The sequence below is a fragment of the Perca fluviatilis genome, chromosome 20, assembly GCF_010015445.1.
Source record: "Perca fluviatilis chromosome 20, GENO_Pfluv_1.0, whole genome shotgun sequence".
Taxonomy (NCBI): domain Eukaryota; kingdom Metazoa; phylum Chordata; class Actinopteri; order Perciformes; family Percidae; genus Perca; species Perca fluviatilis.
The window spans coordinates 15216331-15237412 of NC_053131.1; the positions used below are offsets into that span (position 1 = coordinate 15216331).

At 41.0% G+C, this 21082-nt stretch overlaps 1 protein-coding gene across 8 annotated transcripts; it reads right to left on the bottom strand.

The window, feature by feature from the left end:
- Positions 1–1934: 1934 nt before the first annotated feature.
- On the bottom strand, positions 1935–20692 carry lclat1 (lysocardiolipin acyltransferase 1). Of its 8 annotated transcripts, none has more exons than XM_039786031.1 (8): positions 20366–20689; positions 13402–13454; positions 12646–12941; positions 8028–8195; positions 7376–7574; positions 6829–6975; positions 5300–5416; positions 1935–4304 (listed from the first exon to the last, which is right to left on the bottom strand). In XM_039786031.1, exons 3-8 carry the CDS (start codon positions 12700–12702, stop codon positions 3778–3780), a joined length of 1215 nt encoding a protein of 404 aa, XP_039641965.1. In that variant the 5' UTR covers positions 12703–12941; positions 13402–13454; positions 20366–20689; the 3' UTR covers positions 1935–3777. The 8 variants fall into 8 exon arrangements, with proteins under 8 accessions (XP_039641965.1, XP_039641963.1, XP_039641964.1 ...); XM_039786029.1 differs by lacking the exon at positions 20366–20689 and adding an exon at positions 13953–14106; XM_039786030.1 differs by lacking the exon at positions 13402–13454.
- Between the last annotated feature and the right edge of the window lie 390 nt (positions 20693–21082).

Genomic DNA, 21082 nt, shown 5'->3' on the forward strand with positions numbered 1-21082 from the left:
CCTCTGACGTTAGTCTGCTTGGCAGGGGATGTAGAGCTTCACTGCAGTCTGGAAATACATGTCAGTTCTATTACTCTCTGGAGCAGAAATGTCTTCTGAATTATGTGCAGTTAAATAAATCCCCAATACAGGCACATACTGAATGAGTAGTTAGGAAAAAGCGTACTTTTTTTGGACAAAAATATCCTACATTACTAAACAATAAATTCCATTTCTTTCCTGTCAGCACTCACGGTGAATCACCCACAATGAAGAGGTTTGACTGCATTGGGTTTATAAATAGGCAGTGACGATTCTCTCCGAATCCACCCACTAATATTGCAGTGCTGCTGTGGAGTTATTTATATCTCTGATCCTGTTGGAAGCCTTCTTTGTCAGTGTGTCTGTGTCACAGTGGTGGAATCAACAACAGGTCTGCTTTTCTGCAGTCACTTCTGGACGAGCCCTACACTGAGCATGCAGCACTAAAGTTAGCTCAGACAAATATTAATTAAGCTTGTTGACCCCAACAAGCTGTTGTGGTCACAGCTATTTTTTGCATCCACTGCAGTTTGCTTATATTCTTTTGGTTTAGGGATTTAGAGCATTTATGGATTGAGAAGATTGGAGTTTTTAATGACCATATATAGAGCCATTTAAATGCTGGACATGACTAGAGGCAAAAAGGAGGCTCCATCTCCACAGAGCTCACTGCTTCATAATTCATAGTGTAGCATCTTTGACTTTGTCCCTGCGTAACCTCAGGATTATCTGCCCTCTTTATTGAAAAAGCCATTGGGCCAGATAAGATAATTACACTGCTTTGTTGATCCTGTTAGTCTGCATGTAATTGGATATCCATGGCCCAAATCTAGATGTGACACAGTCTTTACTTCTGTGTTCCCAGAGGGAGCTATTTTTCCAATTACCCTTCAGACACTTCCACAGTGCTCTTGGGCAGGACATTGTGATTCTCTAAATACTTACCTTAAGCTCTCGTGAGGGTTTAACGTATCATATGCACCAATTCAGCTTTCAAGACCAGGAACAAAAAAAGACACACTAGTGAAGTGTTTGTCTCATTTGTCTCATATAGGATGATGTGTGCTTCGTTCATCTTACTTCCACCCACTGTTAAGCCTATCAGAGCAATTTTGAAGTTATATTTTTATGGAGAGAATGATTTGGAGGGGTGGGGGGACCAAAAAAAGCAGCAGGGGCATAATTGCACCCTTAATTGGCCCATGATTCATCGTCTCTGGACAGCTATTTTAGTTTATCACTGCCTTTTTGTCTTTTGATTCCATGTCAGCATCACACCCCCTCTCTATGCCCTCAGGAGAGCAGAGATATAGAATATAGAAATAAACTTCTATCTTTCCACCACTCTGTCTTCACACACACAAAAGGAGTGACATCATTCTGTCAGCAGGAGAAAATAGCATGCTTTCCATTGACATCACTCTACATCCCGTTGCTAGGAGACAGGGGAGTCAACAGTAGTTACTATGGCGACTGTACTTCACCTTCAAAGCTGCTGACCTTTTTGGTTATCTATGGTAGACTAGAATGTGTGTGTGTGCAAACTGTGGCCCTAGTGTTGTGTAACATAAGCATTCAAGGTCTTGTTGACTCATTCACTGCAGTGTGATTGTTATAGTACATTCTAGATTAAAGGGCTACTGAGACAATACGCAAGATGCTCTGCAGCAACTAAAAACGTCGGCGTAACGTGTAATGAAAACCCACCATCACAATTCCTATGTAATGTAATGTCACACTATAGCGTTGGCAATGTCTGACATTTTAAACTGATGTTGCTGTCAATCTAATTACATGAGCTATTACATCAATAATCAAAAGGTCAGAGGAGCAGTATTAGTATATAGAATACAGTGGTCAACTTGTCCTAGGTTGGCCATGAAACTCGAAAGAACAATGACTGGAAACGTGAATGAGTTGGTATAGTATATTTATTTATATGTACGTTTCCTCCTGTAAGAGACTCTTATTTACCTGAGGACAGTGTATTTGAAGAGGTCCAGCATCAGCAAGTGATTGTAACATGAGCAACGGAAAACAGCACAGGTGAAAGAGTAATACATGGAGATTCTGGCTGGTTCAGGGTTAAAGGAACAGATATAGTACCATGTTTGGTAAACTACTACATGCTGATGATAAAATTGTTAACACAGCTGGATCACAGTGACTGGAAACAGCCTCTTTACACTGAAACTACAGGGTTCAGATTCATATTAACAAAAAAAAAACCCGACACTTCACTAATAGACATTTGTCTCACAAAATAGGGTTGAAGTGGTCATCTAGATCCCACATTGCAGGGTTACAGAAAGCGCTAAAGACTGTCTAAGACACAAATGTACCCTGACTCAGAATTAACATAGTTTGAAATGGTATCGAGTGGCAAGGAGAGATCGGTGGCTAAAAGTGTGGTTGACGCACCACTCAAATCTTGTTTCAATTTCGGTCCTTTTTTGGCACAATTGGAGTAGCTTTCTCAGCTGTCATTTGCTAATTGAGTTTAGCAGGCGCATCAATGCCAGTCCTCTAGAGAGGGACACAGGCAGAGGTGGGCATTACAGGGCTTTTTTGGATTAGGTTGAGTTCGTGGCCAGTTTTCCACTCCAAGTCTGGTCGTCTATGCCACCCTGCACATCGAGGGGTAATGTTGTCCCAACAGGACATTCTTCCACCACCCACATCCTGCCTCTACAAGGCATCCCTTCATTCCCAGAAAGGGCACAAAGCTCATCTGCTTCTACAGACATAGGATCTCAGTCAGATCTTTGATCCTGATAAACTGATGATTGCAAGAAGTCTTACCTCAGCGTAGCTTTGGGTACCCTTACCAGTGGTGGATGAGGCTACCCTTTCCCAACAAAGTCAGACTACAATCTGTTTGGTTACTTTTTAAAATCACATCTGCTTTTCTCACCTTTGGCCTTTATGTGCAAAAGCTACTTGAGCTAACAAGCAAAATAACATAGTCTATGTTTCCTGACCCATACAGTAATAAACATCATCACAGACGTTATCTCTGAGGACAATTTGTATAAAAAGGTAATTATACCCAATAAAGGTAAACAATGGTACACATATATACCTGTATATTCCTTAGTTAATCCATTGCTAGTGACTACTAATCAAAACTGATTCATTTAACTAGTCCCATCAGTCTAATCCAGCTAACTACAGTGCTGATTTGAATATTGGTTAGAGTCAAGTCATACAGGTGGTCTGTACTATGGCTCTGCTCCATATTTCATGACAATAATATAAAACCAAGGGCCACAGAGCATACAATAACATCAGTTACAAAGACATGGCAACGGTATAACAAATACTAACAGCATCGTTTCATCATGACACATGTCCACACTGAGGTTCTGAACAAACAACTACAATAAACACCAACAACATAAACTGATAAAATGCACCGACAGCAAGCTTAATAACAGAGTTCATACAAGGAGAGGAATACAAAGGGAAAGTGACACATTATGTGTGATACATTCCTTGAATCCAACACAGATAACTCTAAATAACATTCCTCTTTTTCTGCTTCAAAAGAAAGGTAAGCTCTCTCCACTGAGACCATGCATACCGTCAGGAAGTGAACTCATTACTCCCATTCCTTTCTAAGGCATGGAGCACTGGGTTCCTCAAAAGGATCCTCTTGCCCTCTGGACTGAACAGGCCAAGACAACTGAGTCCACAGTGTCCTTGCTGAGCAAAGGTGGAAACATATCATTGTCCAGCCAACCCCGTCAGCCATCCTCACAGCAGCTTTCCATCCAGACCCTTACTCTTCTCACCCGCGTCGGCAGCCATGGACTTCCAGTATCGATGGCAGGCCAACTCCAGCAGCTCCAGCCCGCCAATCAGCTTCTGCTGGGCCATATACACTCCAACCATGACCAGGCAGTAGAGCCTGAATGGAGCCCACAGCCACAGGCCAGTGAAGCACAGAGCAATGAAGCTGCTCCAGTACAGCAGCGAGGCAGCTTTGATCAGAGTCACTCGCAGCTCCGTCTTACAAGGTGGCACACGCGCGACACCGTCCCTATCAAAGGCCCGGGGCTGGCCTGAGTAGAAGTCCCGCAGACGGCTCTCCTTCTCAGCCCAGCGCTCTCGACACCAAGACTCGAGGTCAGAGGAAGAGTCGGGCAGGGAAGCCACTGGGTAGCGGCGGACGTGGAAGTGGATTTCGCGGGGGAAAAACCCCATGATGAGGTGGCGTTCTGTCTGAGGGATGTTCTTGGGGTATGCCACTGTAATATCATGGACGGCATCCAGGTTGTCTCCTAGGAAAAGGGACACAGTTTTAAATGATCACAGGAACATCACTTGCTGTTATAATAGTCCAATAACCAAAACAAGACATTGAACTAGCGCAAAATGATATATAAAAAAATTAAATCTGTGTAAAATACTAAACTTTCAGTCACAGCTTACTGTAAACTACGCCGTTTCAGACATGACACCGCAGGGAGACTTATTCCTTTTCCACATCCACACTTGTTCTTGGAATTGTTGTATGCACCCTTTATAATCCCAGCTCATAGCTCCATTACTCATGTATCTCTAATTTTCCAGGGGCTTAGAGCTTCATCCTCTCTCTGCCTTCAAAAGTACCATAAGCTCTATACCGTCGTCATTGATCTGCAGTGCCCTTACAGCACACATACATAGAGCTGAATGAAATATCAAGTGGACAGGGTGACACCTGCCAGCGCCTGCTCCTGTACAGCTCAGCTCTACCAAGGTAAAAATAGAGCTGAGAGGACCACAGTGGACGTGGACAAAGACAACATGCACAGCATGTCAGTCAGCAGTGCAGAGAGAGGGAGAGGAGAATTGGCTAAGTCTGTTGACATCACAGCGATTCCCAACACCTGCTTGGAGAGTTAGTGCCATGCTCAGCATCCAGGGCAGGTGGGGGGGATGAGACGGCAGGGCCAGAGGTGGTATTTAAGAACTCTGGAGGACTGCCAGAATGAGCTCATAGGGAAACATGAGAATCTCAGGGGTGCTGTAATGGCTGGCAGTAGGATGAAGCGTAGGTCTGAGACTCTGACGAATAACAGGTATGATATCTCTCTTACACTGATGCTACTACAATCATCATGAAAGCATGTCATGTCCCCTTGGTTTTGCTGATAAAATATTTCTATCATGATGACGGTGACCAAATAATGCCCACCCGTTTGACTGCCAACTAACAATACATTTTTTTTATAATGAGCCGATCATTGTCATGTTTATTGTAGACATTTCATGATTTCAGAAACAGTTGAACCTTTTCGTAGTCTGTCCACAATGAAGGTGAATCCAGTGCTGCGGGGATGCAGCACATACTCGAATTTCGGCAGGTTGTTTTGGGCAGCAAACGCATCACTCTTTGCTCTTGTATTTTCTGCAAGAGACACAGATACACAATAAACCTCTGGCGACTGCATTCACCATAATACGTTGTGTTATCTTGTAAATGATGTCACATATGTTGTATGTGGAAACTATTCTAATTGGGGAGCAATCAACTATGTGCATATAAATATATTTGCATATTTTGTCATGGCCGTGCAGCCCGGTTTGTGACACAGCTAAGGAGAGACAGCCATATAAAATTGTTTACTTATGTTAAGACACAACTGAAAACATTTTTTTATGTGCATTAGACTGATCATGTTACTCTACTTTCTAATAACAGTACAATTATTACATACATTATATTTACATCCAATGTAAGGTAATTAAAGTTCATTTTAATGACTCTTAACAAGCCAGCAGTATTAGTTGTCTATTTGGATTCATTCTGACTTTGTACTTTACAGCTGCTTATATACTGAGTAGCCCTATAGTCTAATTTATAATATATCTATAAAAAAAATAGAACTTCGTAGATAAGAAATACAATGGCAAAAATAACAGTATGCTATTATAAAAATAACAGTTAAACAATCATGTTAGTTACGGGATATGAGCACATTCATGAAATACATCCACCAGTGACAAACCCTTACACATTTGTAAAGACCACAGGGGGACATCAACACAGGAAAGATGATTGTTTATTAACCAGGAACATGTAAACTATATCAAGACTCATTTGTCATATTATGTAACAAGTAGCTCCTTCAGGCCAACTTGTAGGACAAAAAGACTACGGACAGAACTCTGTTGATCAGGCCTATGCTCTCTCGGGGCAAAGCTGTGACTTGTCATTCTTACACAATCTTTCATTAAATTCACACAAGTTCTACAAGCTTTAAAAGGGGTCATGGAAATGTTTAGAGGGGCTTAAGTGCACTCTGGACCTGATCCTGTAGATGGAGGTCTGTATGTATGCCAAGAGTAAGGAACAGGACGACTTCCGCATAAGGCGTCAGTACATGCTTGTTTGTGTCAAATTAAGCCTTTAGGTGTAAGAGGCTTAAATGCAAACGTGTGCGCATGCAGACACACAAATGCACAGGCGCTAACAATACCAAACGTAAAAACAATCTTTAAAGCCCTTAATCTGCTTCACTGGACCCCTCGTGACATCATGATATGTCAAACCCAGTAAAGCTACTCAGGACTTTGATTGGCTTATTTGTGGTCTGAAAGGGCTTTAGACATTGGTGTCGCTGATGCTTGGATTGAAACAAGATCAGAGCATTCTTGGAGAAATGACTGTGTGGGGTGTGTGTCCGTCAATTTTGCTATGCCTTTTCACTTGGAAATTGGGTTTGCATAACAGTGTCAGTGCAAAGGTGAGAAGAAAAACTGAAATGTGGGCAAATTGTCCCAAAGAATGGATGGAGAGTCGCATTGTTTAATTCTTACCAGTGAGGTCTGTGCCCTCCGGGAAAAGCAGCAGTTGCAATGGCTCTCTGATGTCACAGAAGTAGTCCAGCATGTTCCCCATGTGCTTCTTGTCGTCTTCCCAACGGCGCTGAATAAAGACAAAGCAGGCCACCTGCATTGCCCAGCCTGGAAAATACATACAAAGTACACATTTACATGTGTAATAGATTCATTCTTACGCTAAACTGATTCGGTAAGACTTTTCAAAGTAGGCAGGGCCTATGTTTTCCGGGAAAAGCATCTGACATTGGCCTTTTCCATCAGAGTACCTATGCTCTGTGATTCTACTACTCGGAATGTGCATTATACTGTTCCTCTTTTAAATTTAGATTCAGCTGTTTCTCTTCCTCTGTTCTAAGTAAACTGCTTTGCAATGATGTAATGATGTTTTTGAAGAAATGCTTCGCAAAGCATATATTATATTATGGTGTGCAAGTCTGTCTCTCTCTGTGTGTGTGTGTGTGTTGTGTGTGTGTGCTGTGTGTGTGTGTGTGCAGGAAAGACAGAGCCCCCACTGTATACCCACCAAAGCCAGGCACAGCCTTCAGGGCAGCCTTGAGGCAGATCTTCTCCAGACGAAGGTAGCTGTACCTGAGCAGACAGCACCAAAGAAACATCCAGTCCAGGCGGGTACGGTGGTTCATGATGATCACACTTCGCTCTCCCGGAATGAAGCCATCACCTGTTATCACCACCTTCACCCCAAATACCAGCTCCAGCAATGACTACAGAGGGAAGAGACGCCGGGACAGAGGGAGGATGATGATGAAGTAGTACAAGAGAGGGGAGGAATGGAAAGGGCAGTAAGAGAGAGCAAAATGGAGAGGTAGATTATCAAGGGGAAACAATAATGGTTATTGAAAAAGGATGTAGAGGGAGAGAGGAGGGACTGGTAAGAGGGAAGGTGGTAAGATACATTTAAGAGAGAGTGAGAAGAAAATAAATAAATAATGCTTTCAATTCCTGTGGCCACTGTAAACAAAATTTGCATAATTGTTCTCAATGGCAATCTAAATAAATAAATAAATACTTCTGATGAAAATAAAATCTGAGGTTACACAGGGAGGCATAAATAAGGAGATGACGAAGACTATCGTGACCGTGTCAAACCCAGGTAACTTAAAGCCATCTGGCACCCACATTAGTAGGCTAAGTAAAGGTTAAGCTGGAGTACACACCACAGGCAGGGTGAGCCAGGTAGCGACGATGCGATCAGTGATCCAGCGGTACCAAGCAGGAGACAGCAGCATGAGGGGCAAAAAAGGACCCAACATGAAGACACTTCCAAAAAAACTACCCAAAAAAAGGGTCACCACAAAGTACAGGCCCCGCACCGACACAGCCATCTGTGGAGAGATGAAGGAGACAAGATTAACCTGAGTATAAGTCCACGCTATGTAAATAAGATGGTCTTGAGCAGCCAAAGCGTGAGCTGACGTTGTTGTGTTACGAATAAAAAACGATGATATTTATGGAATTAATTCCTGACTTGGATTTCCACTATGGAAAGCAGGCTAGCTAAAGTGGAGCAATTCTGTAACATGAAACAACTGGGATTATCGGCAGTCTCATCAACAGCAAGGACTGCTGTTCTGTTGCTCTTCGGAGATATTTTCCCACAAACAGTGGAACGTCCAGGGCAGACATTCCTAGTGTGGAATGTAAATAGAGGAACCTTTCTGACTGTGGGTAACAAATTGTGGGTGTATGGTCAATAAATCCAGTGTGGTTGTGGCTATAAATAATTATTCACAGTCTGTACAGGTGCATAAACTTTAAGCAACATTTTCGGACGTTCACAACATAAAAGATTGGTATCCACCGAAGCTGTAAAATCTTGTCAATAACTTTAAAGTGTAACTGGAAATTTTAACAATGGCTGCATTGCCATTTTAAAAATGATATATGGATATATGCATATATATATATATATATATAAGATGGAAACTGAACATCTCTTAAAAAAAAAGTAGTAGAAGAAAGCATGCCTGAAGCTATGGCAGGTATTTTTGAGTGCCATCAAACCTGATATTATTTGACTTTATAACAGTATGTAACAATATTTGACAATATATTGAATCGTGACCCATGTATCGTGATACGTATCAAATCGCCAGATTCTTGCCAATACACAGCCCGAGAATTTACTAGGCAATTTTGAAAATAGCAAATGAAGCAACTGGTTTGAAATAAAAAACACATAAATACAAACTGCACAGACGCCAGCGCTCTAGATGAACGTACATGGAAAAGCATCAAAGTAGACTGAATTAGCATGGTTAAGCATGTTAGTGACGGTAGCTGCAACACAGCAGAAATACCATGGTCATTAGATCCCTGAGGGAAGGGAACTGAGCCTGTAATCCTTCTGAAATCCCAAACCCAAGTAACAGGACCTTCAATTGTCCATGACATATCAGGTAAGTGTAAAGGGGAGCATCTGGTTATGCCAATGTGGATCCCTTGTCATTTCAATGACATCAGTGGTGGCCACTTCAGCTTCCAATGGTAATATTACACTTGTGGAACATGTCCCTACATATGTATACAGGTGTTTTCAATTATTTGGCCTGATTAGACCTCTTCTGAGGGGTGTGTGCTTGACTGGAATCTTCCTCTCTCTCCTGTTCATTTTGTTGCACCTGTTTCAATGTGCCTTATTAGTACATGGACTTGGTGATCTTATGTAATTCCTCGTATGTCAGTGTTCAGGGCCTTTAAAAATAAAATTCCAAATATACACTAAGTGAAGTCGACCTTAAGTGCCCCAAAAGACCAATTTATTTCCACGTAGTCAAACCAAATGATTAAGATCTGGGTCTAGTGGATGAATAACGCTCTCTCAATAGCAACCAAGTCAAATTGTCACTTAATGTCAAATGTTTTTATATGCTGCCCTTGCTACATGCTGAGACATGACATGAGACATGATATGGAATCAAACAAGTGTCATTAATATTTTGTGCTTGTGAAATGATGTTCAGCTGTGGAATTATGTTGTGCATGTGTAAAAAGGTGTTGTAGCTGTAGAATTATGTTGTGCATGTGTTTTTGAAATTTGTGGAGGGATATGAGATTGTGAGCGACGGACACACAAATGTCCTATCTGTGTGTGCGACCCTAAAGTTACAAGCATGTGTTTTGACCCCGGTTTTTATGCCCAAGCTGACTAGCCAATCAGCACGTTGCCCACTGACCATCCAATCAGAAGAAAAGTCAATCAGGGGGCAAAAGGTTCTTTTCTGTTTACGCCGTCTACCTAGAGCAAAACTGAGCTGGAGCCGAATCTTCTGGCCATCTCATGTTTTATCCTTGAAACACATTAAGAGTGTAAACGCGGGTGTTTAACATCAATTACCAAGCTATGCGACCGTGTACGAGGTGAGATAATTATTGCTAAAATAGCGTCGGTCCAATCACCAAATCAATGTCTTTACTTTTATCGTTAGTTCATTTTTTAGTTAGTTTTACTTTATTGCTGTCATGCCAAACATTTTCTTTTTTCCAAAAAATATTTAAAGAAAAAAAAAAAGACCAAAACGGTACATACAAACAAATACCTATAAATCATCTCAGTAAAGAGCTTTATTTCTCTTCTCCCAGGCTTTCTCAAGATATCTCACTATATCTCACATTATATGTTTCACATGTGAACAGCCATCCCAGTCTTTGAGCATCATCCATATTTACTTAATATGTTTTTTATCTTACTAAACAAGGTATCACGCTGTTCACAATAAAAAGGACAGTAGAAAACAAAATAGAAAACATTTCTAGATCATTTAAACAACACATAACATATCGTCCAGTTTCCACAGTCAAAGGTACAATACCAGATCTCAACGGAGCACATAGAGATCTTTGCCTTTTAGACAAATTGTATACAACATAATTCTCCCTGCCATATTCAGATTTTATCGTCATAAAAATACGCAATTTTGGCTTAAATACCATATATCGTCGGGCCCACTGCTCTCTTTAGCAAACACAGATTCTTTAAACAGACCAATATTCACTCACCAAGCCCCCAGTTACAAAACAATTTGCATATATCTTTAGACCAAAAACCAAGAATGTCTTTGTCCCTGAGAAATATTTGCCTCGTCAACCTATCTGCATCCATATCGAGTAAACAATTCCATTTAGCCATATAGCTATACTATAGCCAGTGTTGGTGCATATTTATGCACACCCAAAAAACATATTATGGCACTGTTTTGCACTAATTCACACTTATCTAAGGCCTTTAACCCCCACAGTGTAATCGAGTAAAGGGCACAAACAAGCGTATTGAATATACACCTTGTTGTATCGATAATCAACCCTCGGCTTCGGTTTCCTTCTCAAGAGCGCAAGCTGCCATGATTCCAATTTCCATGTCTGGGCTGTTCTGCACTTCTTCAGCCTTTTTCTCAATTCCTACTTAATGTTCTTTTCCATGGATACGTGTAGACTTCTAATCAAGCATTATCATTCATTCCTGCGATGCGCTCACTTTAGTAGAATTACCTTTCTCACTCATTGTTGCGCTATGGTTGAGGTTTCTTCAACAACTTTATCGAGCTGGATGCAAAATTATCCTGTGAATGTGATGTCTCTTAGTATGTTCTTCATCATATATTTTTATCAAAAAAACTTCTGACATACACACAACTCCCTTATTATAATAACTGCCTGATGAAAACCCATACTCAAGCTGTCTTTGGGTGCAGATTTGTGACATGTCATGACACTCTGAACCATCCAGACACTTCTGCTTTCTGTATACTGAGTAGTAACGTGACTGGTTGAGAGTATTTAATAATCGCCACACTCACTGATCTATATATTTACCTTCACCAGGCCCTTTTGCATGTTGTGCTGCTGCACATACACCAAAATAGAAGGTGTGCATCGAAACACCCACAGTTTGTGCGCCACCACATAGCATTTATCATTGCAATTATCAAATTTCAACCAAAGTGCAAAATATTAAAGTGAGGGTGCAATGCATGCTATATCACTGCACCGCTTTTGAGTTTCCACTGCATATATATGTTACATGCATCCAGTGTACACCACAGTGATGCTGCCTGGAGGAAGCAAACTGGATTTGTGGTTCTATATGAATAGATACCCTCTGCTGAATCGGTTAAACTACTCTTTGGAGGATTTGTTGAACAGTTTCAAACTTTCAAAAATGTTTCAATTTTCAAAGTTGACACTTCAAGCTTTCAAGTTTTATTAGGCACTTCAAAGTATCACAGCATGTTACATAAAAAAAACTTGTACATGTCGAAACAGTGGTGGAATGTAAGTAAGTACTTTATAATCACTCAAGTACTGCAGTTAAGTACTTATACTTTACTTGAGTGGATTTGGAGAATCGTGACACCCGTATGAACGTAAAAACAATGTGGACGAGCCGACCATACACTGTAAAGGAATCAACGCACCAGACGGGCGTCTGCTCAACTTCCGCACAGGCTCACTAACTTAAGGTGGCCTGACCTTTAAGGTGGACCAGCTATTCTCATTTTAGTGAGAAACTGCTCCTCCATGTTTTGCTTTAGTGATCTCTCCCTCGCTGCAACCGACAACCACTAAGCAAATAAGCGGATGACGTCATTCGCACTTATGCGCTTTAACACCCAGGAAAAACCCTGTGTAGTATTAGTACTTTTACTTAGGTAAAATTATCTCAATACTAATTCCACAACTGGTGATACAGTTCTTTAGTTCAGTAGAACTCTTCTAACAACTGCCTCTTGCCATGGTACACGCCCCACAGGGGTCTGAAAGAAAGAACTGAATCACCAGTGTAAGATCATCCATCCTTTTTAGTTCTGGGAGCTTTATCAGCATCCCCTTCATTCTCTTCCTCTCTGTCCAGTCTTTTCAATCTCTCCAATATCGCCTCCTGTACAGGTGTCGCGTGGTGGGGATGAGGGCGCTGTAGACACACAGAGTCCGGACGAGGGAGAAGAGAATGTTGCAGTTTCTGGGGATGCCGAGGGCAGTCATGGTTCTCCCAGGCCAGGCAGAGGAATGTTCCCTGCTGCAGCAGCGACACACTCCAGCTGCAACACCCCAGTTTCACTTGATCCTTTGCACTAAAACACATAATAGTAACATGTTTCAATTATGTGAAGGACAATTAGTCAGCATTGACAACACATATACACACACACACACACACACACATACATATATATATATATATATATATATATATATATATATGCAGTAGCAACTCAAAAGCAGAGCAGTGGCAAAGCATGCATCGCACCCTCACTTTAATATTTTGCATTTCGGTCAAAATTTGAATAAATGCAAGGTTGTGGTGGCGCAAAAACTGCGTGGTTGTCTCCATGCACACCTTCTATTTTGGTTCATGTACGTGCAGCAGCGCAACATGCAAAAGGGCCGGGTGAAGGTAAATATATAGATCAGTGAGTGTGGCAATTAATAAATACTCTCAGCCAGTCACATTACTGGTCTCATAGCTCTTTAACAGCTGTGCCAATCACAGTTAAACGTGACAAAGACTTCTCAGCAAACAGAAAGCTTTACCTCCGGAAATGTCTGGATGGAGTGTCATGACATGGACACGCATCACCACAAATCTAGACCCAAAGACAAATGATTTCCATCAGCCAGTTACTATAACAATAAAAATAAAGAAATTTAATTGGTGAGTGGACCTACGGTATTTTAGCAATAATTCTAATGTATCTCACCCCTGAGACGCTACTTTTTGCTAGAAAGATAGTAACAGCTCTGGAGTACACTTCTCAGAGTCTGGCGATTGCAGCCACACTCAAAACAATAGACTGTAGCTATATTGCTAACCGCTAACATTATCCACCCCAAGGGCCTGCGGCAGTATGTCGGGAAGCACATGTTAAAGGTTAGCCTTAACATTACTCGTTTCGACAGCACAACAACAAGAAACATTAGACAACAGAGTGAAGCTGCTAAGACATTAGCAACGACCACATAAACTAATAAATATGCAAATTAAGTAATCCCTGGATGCACGCGCAGCTGTCTTGATATGTCTAGTCAATTGCGACGTAAAGCTTTACTGGCATGTTCCGTGTTAACATGTGTAATTAACCCACCTGTTTCCCAGAAAAGTCAGATCCTCCATGTTGACTCCAACATGCTCCAGATGGACGAAGTAAACAGAACAGAACCTTTTGCCCCCTGATTGCACAGTTTGACTTCTCCTCTGATTGGATGGTCAGTGGGGCAAAGTGCTGTTTGGCTAGTCAGCTTGGGCATAAAAACCGGGGTCAAAACACATGCTTGTAACTTTAGGGTCGCACACACAGATAGGACATTTGTGTGTCTGTCGCTCACAATCTCATATCCCTCCACAAATTTCAAAAACACATGCACAACATAATTCTACAGCTACAACACCTTTTTACACATGCACAACATAATTCTACAGCTACAACACCTTTTTACACATGCAAAATATAATTCCACAGCTGAACATCATTTCACAAGCACAAAATATTAATGACACTTGTTTGATTCCATATCATGTCTCATGTCATGTCTCAGCATGTAGCAAGGGCAGCATATAAAAACATTTGACATTAAGTGACAATTTGACTTGGTTGCTATTGAGAGAGCGTTATTCATCCACTAGACCCAGATCTTAATCTTTTGGTTTGACTATGTGGAAATAAATTGGTCTTTTGGGGAACTTAAGGTCGACTGGGTCGATCGGGCATAAAAACAGTCACAAATGTATGCTTGTAATTTCAGGCATTAACATGCAGATAGGGAATTTGTGTCTGTTGCTCACACTTTGTGAAACCTCACTGTTAAATATATTCCTCCACAAATTATTCTACAGCTACAACACTTTTATTTTTTTATTTTTTTTTACAGATGCAAATTAAATGTGTGTGAACAAAAACATTTCACATATGCACAAGATAATTCTTCAGCTGAACATCATTTCACAAGCTCTAAATATGAATGACCCTTTTTTGATTAGACTAGCGCAGGTGCCCACTTGGAGCGTGTGCCTGTTTGGAACGGGCCGATGGCAGGAACTTTGCACTGCTGAAATCATGATTTTAAAACCGCGACATCATCTGACATAATCACCAAACTCAAGTTAAAGAAAACAGCTGTGCTGTGAGTTCGGCTAGATTTACTTGTATAATGGACCACATAGGGAGAAAGTTAGAAGAAATAGAATTTCTATCTTACTTTTCCTCCTGCAAAGTGCACAACTGCTCATACAGTCTCCCCCCCCCCCGCTACTGACACACACACACACACACGGCAGATGCAGGAAAAACTGGAGATGAGACGTACGGGATGACCTAAATTGAGGACTGCTACGCTTGTTATTGTAAGTGCAATGATAAGTTAAAGTCCAATAAGTACTTTATCAAACCGTATGAACGTTGTGTCCCAAGCCAGGCTAGGTTAGGAAATAAACTAACAATGTAAAGATCAACAAGCCACATATGTAGGGTTGGGCATCGTTTGGATATTAACGATTCTGATTCCAATTCCGATTCTTCCTTTCGATTCCGGTTCTTATCGATTCTTGATTCCGATTCTTTGAGTGGTGGAGTTGAAACGGGTCACATGCTTATTTCACAAATAAGAGGAAAGTTTTATTTTGATTCAAAGGTGGGTTGCAGTTTGACGGGGCTTTTTCAATGTAAAATAAAGCCACACTAGAGCACCGCTTACTGTGCTCCATGGCTGCAACACAACAAGCGCCTGGCCGCTACGGAAACCAAAACTTGCGCATGTTAAATTTGGAACCCATGATCAGATTTTAAACCAAATCCTCCAAACGATTCCAAACAATTCCAATAAAGAAACAATTCTGATGGAATTGTAATTTTGAAACGATTCCAAGTAGGAATCGGTTCTCGATGCCCAACCCTACACATATGTTCAAATTTGATTAATTCAATAAATTGTTATTTTTTGTCTTAAATCCACCAGCCATTTTCATATTATACCAAAAAGCATCCTTTTCAGCATCCTGAGGCTTTTTGGTAAGGTTACTAGGAAAACTCAGCCCAGGATAGTTTTATTCTCCCCGAAACAAGTTTCCTATCGCAATTTTTTACAAAAGCTCCCGCAAAATCAGGCATTTTGGGCCGCAACAATCAAAAAAAGGCTGTGAAATCCTGGAGGGACTGACTACATGACACGCCCAAGCCTCGCCTCGCTGCTGCTCACTGAACAGAAGTGACAGAGAGAGGTGACTGTGGCGGCTCAAGAGAGTGTGGCAGAATTGCGATGGTAAATTTGCCTCTTATTCACCAATTCACATACGCCGATGGTGGCGGAGCCGCCATGCAAGGCGCTGGCCCGCTACACGACGCACCCATAGCCTTGCTGCTGCTCCTCAGTCAGTGACAGAAAGAGGTGTTGCGACCTCGCTCTCTCTGGACAATACTGGCGTCTCTTCCACAGAAAGTCGCTAGATTTGTTGCTAGCAGTTGTTTTTTTTAACCCGCCTCCCACTGCTGTACAGAGGCTCGTAGCAAGCTGTAAACATGGAGCTGGGGGAAGGCAATCAGCCACCCTGGAGATGAAGCTATCCCCGCCACAGCTGCTGTACTGCACATGTGTAGGGAAACACAAACGCACAGAGGTTCCTCGATTTATAGATAGACATAATGAAGGGCTACGTAAATAAACTGAAAACAGTAAGTAGGCTAAGTTTCTATTCATGTAAGTTGTACCTGGATCTTGTGTGAGCCTGTGTGACTATAAAAGAAGCAGAACATTGCTGACAAATGGCACGGCATGCAAAATGTAATCTTTAATAAAACTGAGATAAAGATCTTAAAATGTTCACATTTCCACTTCAATTAATGTATTGCAAAAGGTATCATCAAGTGTGTTTGGCGTGTATGATTATGCTGGCAGTAAGGGTTTAAGGGTTACTGGCTTTAACGATGGAAAATGTGAGACACGAGAGGTGACAAAACACGCTTGCTCAGCACAATTAGGCTGTGTCCCCACACACCCAAAAAGCACACCCTTGGGTGGCTCCTGGAACAAGCAGACGAGCCCGTTTATACATACAGCAAAAATGCATGGCACACCTGGAGCCTGCATTGTGAGAAGTGAATGGAATTATGGACATTTAGATGTTAAATAAACATGTTTTCATCGCTTGGCGTGGACACCTGGGAAATAACAATAAGGCATCCACGGAAGCACCTTTGTTTCCATGCTCCAAAGCAAGTACCACTTGTGGTTTGATTTAGTGCCATTCATTTGGGTTTGTTCATTTATTTTTTTAAGAGAGTAATGATTCCGAAAGCACTTCTCCAACACACCACCACACGCAATGCAAAGCATAGGCCTACTCCTCATAGTCCAAGTCTAAATTCTCTGGCAATCATTTTGCATTCCTTACTTTAAGCCAAGACCAGACATCCCAACAGAGAAGAGCAGAGTGAAGAGGTCAAGCATGTCTAGGCTAAACAATGAGCTTAAGTGGTGTGTGTGTGTGTGTGTGTGTGTGTGTGTGTGTGTGTGTGTGTGTGTGTGTGTGTGTGTGTGTGTGTGTGTGTGTGTGTGTGTGTGTGTGTGTGTGTGTGTGTTTTAAGAGACAGAGAGGAAAAGAGAGAGCGGAAGAATGAAATAGATAATGCTGTAAAATGAATTGCAAATAGATTGAAGTGCAGGTCTATTTTTACAACCTAGAAGACACTTGGAGAAAACAAAACACTCCAGAGCTGAGCAATAGGGATGTAAATCTCAAGTTCTATCACGATATGATGCATCGATTCTTTGGGCATCGATAGGATATTTGCTGATATCTTAAGTCTGTCACAGTACGATTTTGATTCAATTCAGGAACCTGCGATCGATACGAGACGATATCATATGCCAATTTAACACAGTTACATTAATATCAACTCAAAAAAGAAACTAAATATGATTTGTCAGTTTTATAACTGAGCTCTTCCAGGGATTTTGTTCAGCGGCCGTAGCCGACAACGGTGAGTTATTTTAAGCCAAGAGAGGGGGGCTGTAAATCGGGAAGATATGACCGTGAGTTTGCAGCGTGTTTTGCTGCCATAATTCTAAGCCAATAAAGTGTGTTCAGTCGAGTGGAGAGGACGGCAGGGTAGTGTTATTTTTAGCAGTTCCTACCGTAATTCTAAGCCTAGGAAGTGTGTCTGTCTGTCGGGTGGAGAGGATAGCGAGGTTGTTGTGTTTTTAGCGGTTTCAGTCGTAATTCTAAGCCCAAAAAGTGTGCCTGTCAGTTGGGTACAGAGCTCCATGTGAGCACGGGCTTCTATGACTGTCAATATAGCCATTATCTAACGTTAGCTACTCCGCTGTGCTGTGAAGTAATGTCTGGCTATGTGAGACAAACGTCTAGCAACATTGTTGTGGATGCTGCTGTCTCAACTTTGAGTCTGGGGAGGAGGGGGCGGGGGAGATGACTCCCTCCAGTATTTAGAATTTGTACTGCAGTAACTATTTTAGACACTGTATTACATATTGCACCTTTAACAACCTTACTCAGTCTGCACCCCTCAATACTGCCACAATCAACCAGGGTCTTTTACTGTATGAGGGGAAAATTAAGCAGTATTGAGAGGAGGATTAAAACACAATTACACTGGGACAGCTTTTTCAACTGAACAACTGGAGCTAGGGCTGGGCGATATGGTCAAAATCTTCAACCCAGATATAGGTCATTTCATATCTGGATTCCGATAGATTGATAGATAGATAGATAGATAGATAGATAGATAGATGTCATCTGGTAATTCAAGAAATAAATAGTATATATGAAATAAGCAAATGGTATAGCCTATTTTTATACTCCTGTGTGAATTAAATACTTGACAAATGAAAAGTACTGAGCAACATGAAATGGTGCAAGGATCCGAACGTAAAGCGGTGTTCAAATTACGTAAATATTGCTGTAACGCAGTTCTAGAATTAACATCTTGCGGTTGTATGCCTATACCGCATACAGAGGTATAAAAGTATTTAAACATTAGACATTTTTAAATTGTTTTGACGATATTTGACTTCCTTCTTCTAATACATCACGACATCTGCTAACGTATGTGAAGTCATGGGTTATGTAATCCAGTTGATGGTAATTGCATTGATCTGTGGGGTAATGTAAAGTTTGATTATAAAACCCAAACTGCAATTTTCAAATCATATTCCTTCAGGTATTACAGATACATTTCTGAGAAGTTTTTAATGTGCTTGTTGTCAATTGAGACAACATAATTGTGTATCACAAAATTTCAATATGATTTTTTTTTTCACAATATTGATTCCATTGAAAGACGATAAATTATCATATCAAATTATCGCCGAGCACTAACTGGAGGTGGATGTCATAGTCAGCTAGAAAAGTCTGTGAATAATTGGATAAAATATAGAGGACTTAACACAGAGTAATTGATGATGTCATCAAATTGGACAATGGTTTTCTTGGGTAACTTTTCCTTGAAAAATGTCCTTTCCTGTCTAACCACTTTTAAGCAGCCCCACAGGCAGGTAATGGGGGTAATGTGTGTTGTGTATACATACTAATTGCACACAGGTGGGGAAACAAATGACAACAATCCTGGTGTAAACAAAACTGCATCAAATCAGGAAGACATTTTGATATATTAAGACTAATTTCTTACAGTCTCTGAGTATATATGTCTGAACTGGTTGGGGTTTATTATCAGCTGCACATTAAGTCTGAATGAGTAATGAGTTTGTGAGCAAGGTGCATGTCAGTGGCTGCATCATGAGTAATTCAATAACGCTGGGTATTTGCTGATATTAAATCAACCTGCATTAGGAAACACGGACTAAACGTTGCCTTGTTAATGCAGTCTAATCAAAACCAATAAGTCGCTCATTATCTAACGTGCACACATTTTCCATAATCTCAGGGTGGGGTAAATAAGGAGCAAGGACTTTAACCAGAATGACCAAACAGGTTAGCCAACGTTTAACTTTAAGCTAAGTGGTTACACAATCAGGCCCTAAACGAGATTTGCCATTTCTGTCTGTAAATGATCATCCATTCAGTTAGCGCAAATGATGACTAAACCCTAGCCTTAGCTACATGCAAATAAGTGACAACCCTTTAGATTAAAAATGGTGAGATGAAATGTGAAGTAATAATGGACTGGTTGATGTTATGATAGTTTCCGTTAGGACAGTTTGTGCTCTTCAGTGGCCACTTCATTGATAAGTTACAACCATAGACAGTAGCTATATAAGAAGGTTACAACTCTACCGTATATTGTGCTGCCCATAACGTTAACGTAGGATAGGCTACTTGGAAAAATGAGAGAAAGCTAACGACCAGGCTCACAACCAGGATGACACGAACAACATGCATGCTAATTTAACAACCCAAATCCAACATAAAACATAAGATAGCTAAAGCTAGCCGACGTTATCCTGCTAATTTTAACAAGGCTGGATAATGCACTAGCTAACTAGCTACTGTCGGTAGATATTACATACTGTCGGATGACAACATACCCACCTTCCGTGTTTCTCCTCCCGAATCAAAGTTAGTTTCAGTTAGGTGAGCTAGTTATTAGCTCCAATAAGTCCAAGCACTTGGTTGCGACATAGCAAGTAGCTAAGCAAGCCAGTAGCAGCTTGCTAAAGTTAGCTAACTAGCAAAGCTTAGCAACAATTGCGTTTCTAGTCCTTAAAGCTGACGCTTGTTTTTCGCAAGATAATAGCCCACGACAAGCTTTCTTTGAGTGCCTTTACTTACTATGACTACAGCAAAAGTACAGCCGCCGCCGTTTTGCTAACACGACCTCTCAACTTGTTACCTCTCACCTGTCCTTACACCCAGACATCAACAGGGGGTGCTGTTTGTGCAAGTTACATTCCACTTGCGAGGAGCAGAAACAACATGTGGAGCAAAAGTGAATGCTATCTATGTAGATTTCTCATGTTGTTAGTGACTATGGTTGACGTGTTTGTTATATTTTGAGCAGCAGTCAAACTACCTCTACTCATAAAGTCTTTGTAGAAGGTGCAAAGGGAGAGTGGTAGACATTGAGGAAAAATATCTTTAAATCTTTACAATGTAAAGCTGTCATTTTGCATCATACTTTTAAAACTGATCATACAGTAATCTGCAAAGTAGGTAATTTGTAACTATAGCTGTCAATTATTTGTAGTGGAGTAAAAAATACAATAATTCCATTCAAAATAGCAGAGTAGAAGAAAAAAGCAGCATAAA

Coding starts and splice junctions, on each gene's coding strand:
- lclat1 (XM_039786030.1), bottom strand. CDS start 12,702: ATGAAGGGGATGCTGATAAAGCTCCCAGAACTAAAAAGGATGGATGAT. Junction 8,196..12,645: donor GGATGGATGATCTTACACTG/GTGATTCAGTTC, acceptor ATCTCTCCACAG/ATGGCTGTGTCGGTGCGGGG. Junction 7,575..8,027: donor CCTGGCTCACCCTGCCTGTG/GTGTGTACTCCA, acceptor TTCCCTCTGTAG/TCATTGCTGGAGCTGGTATT.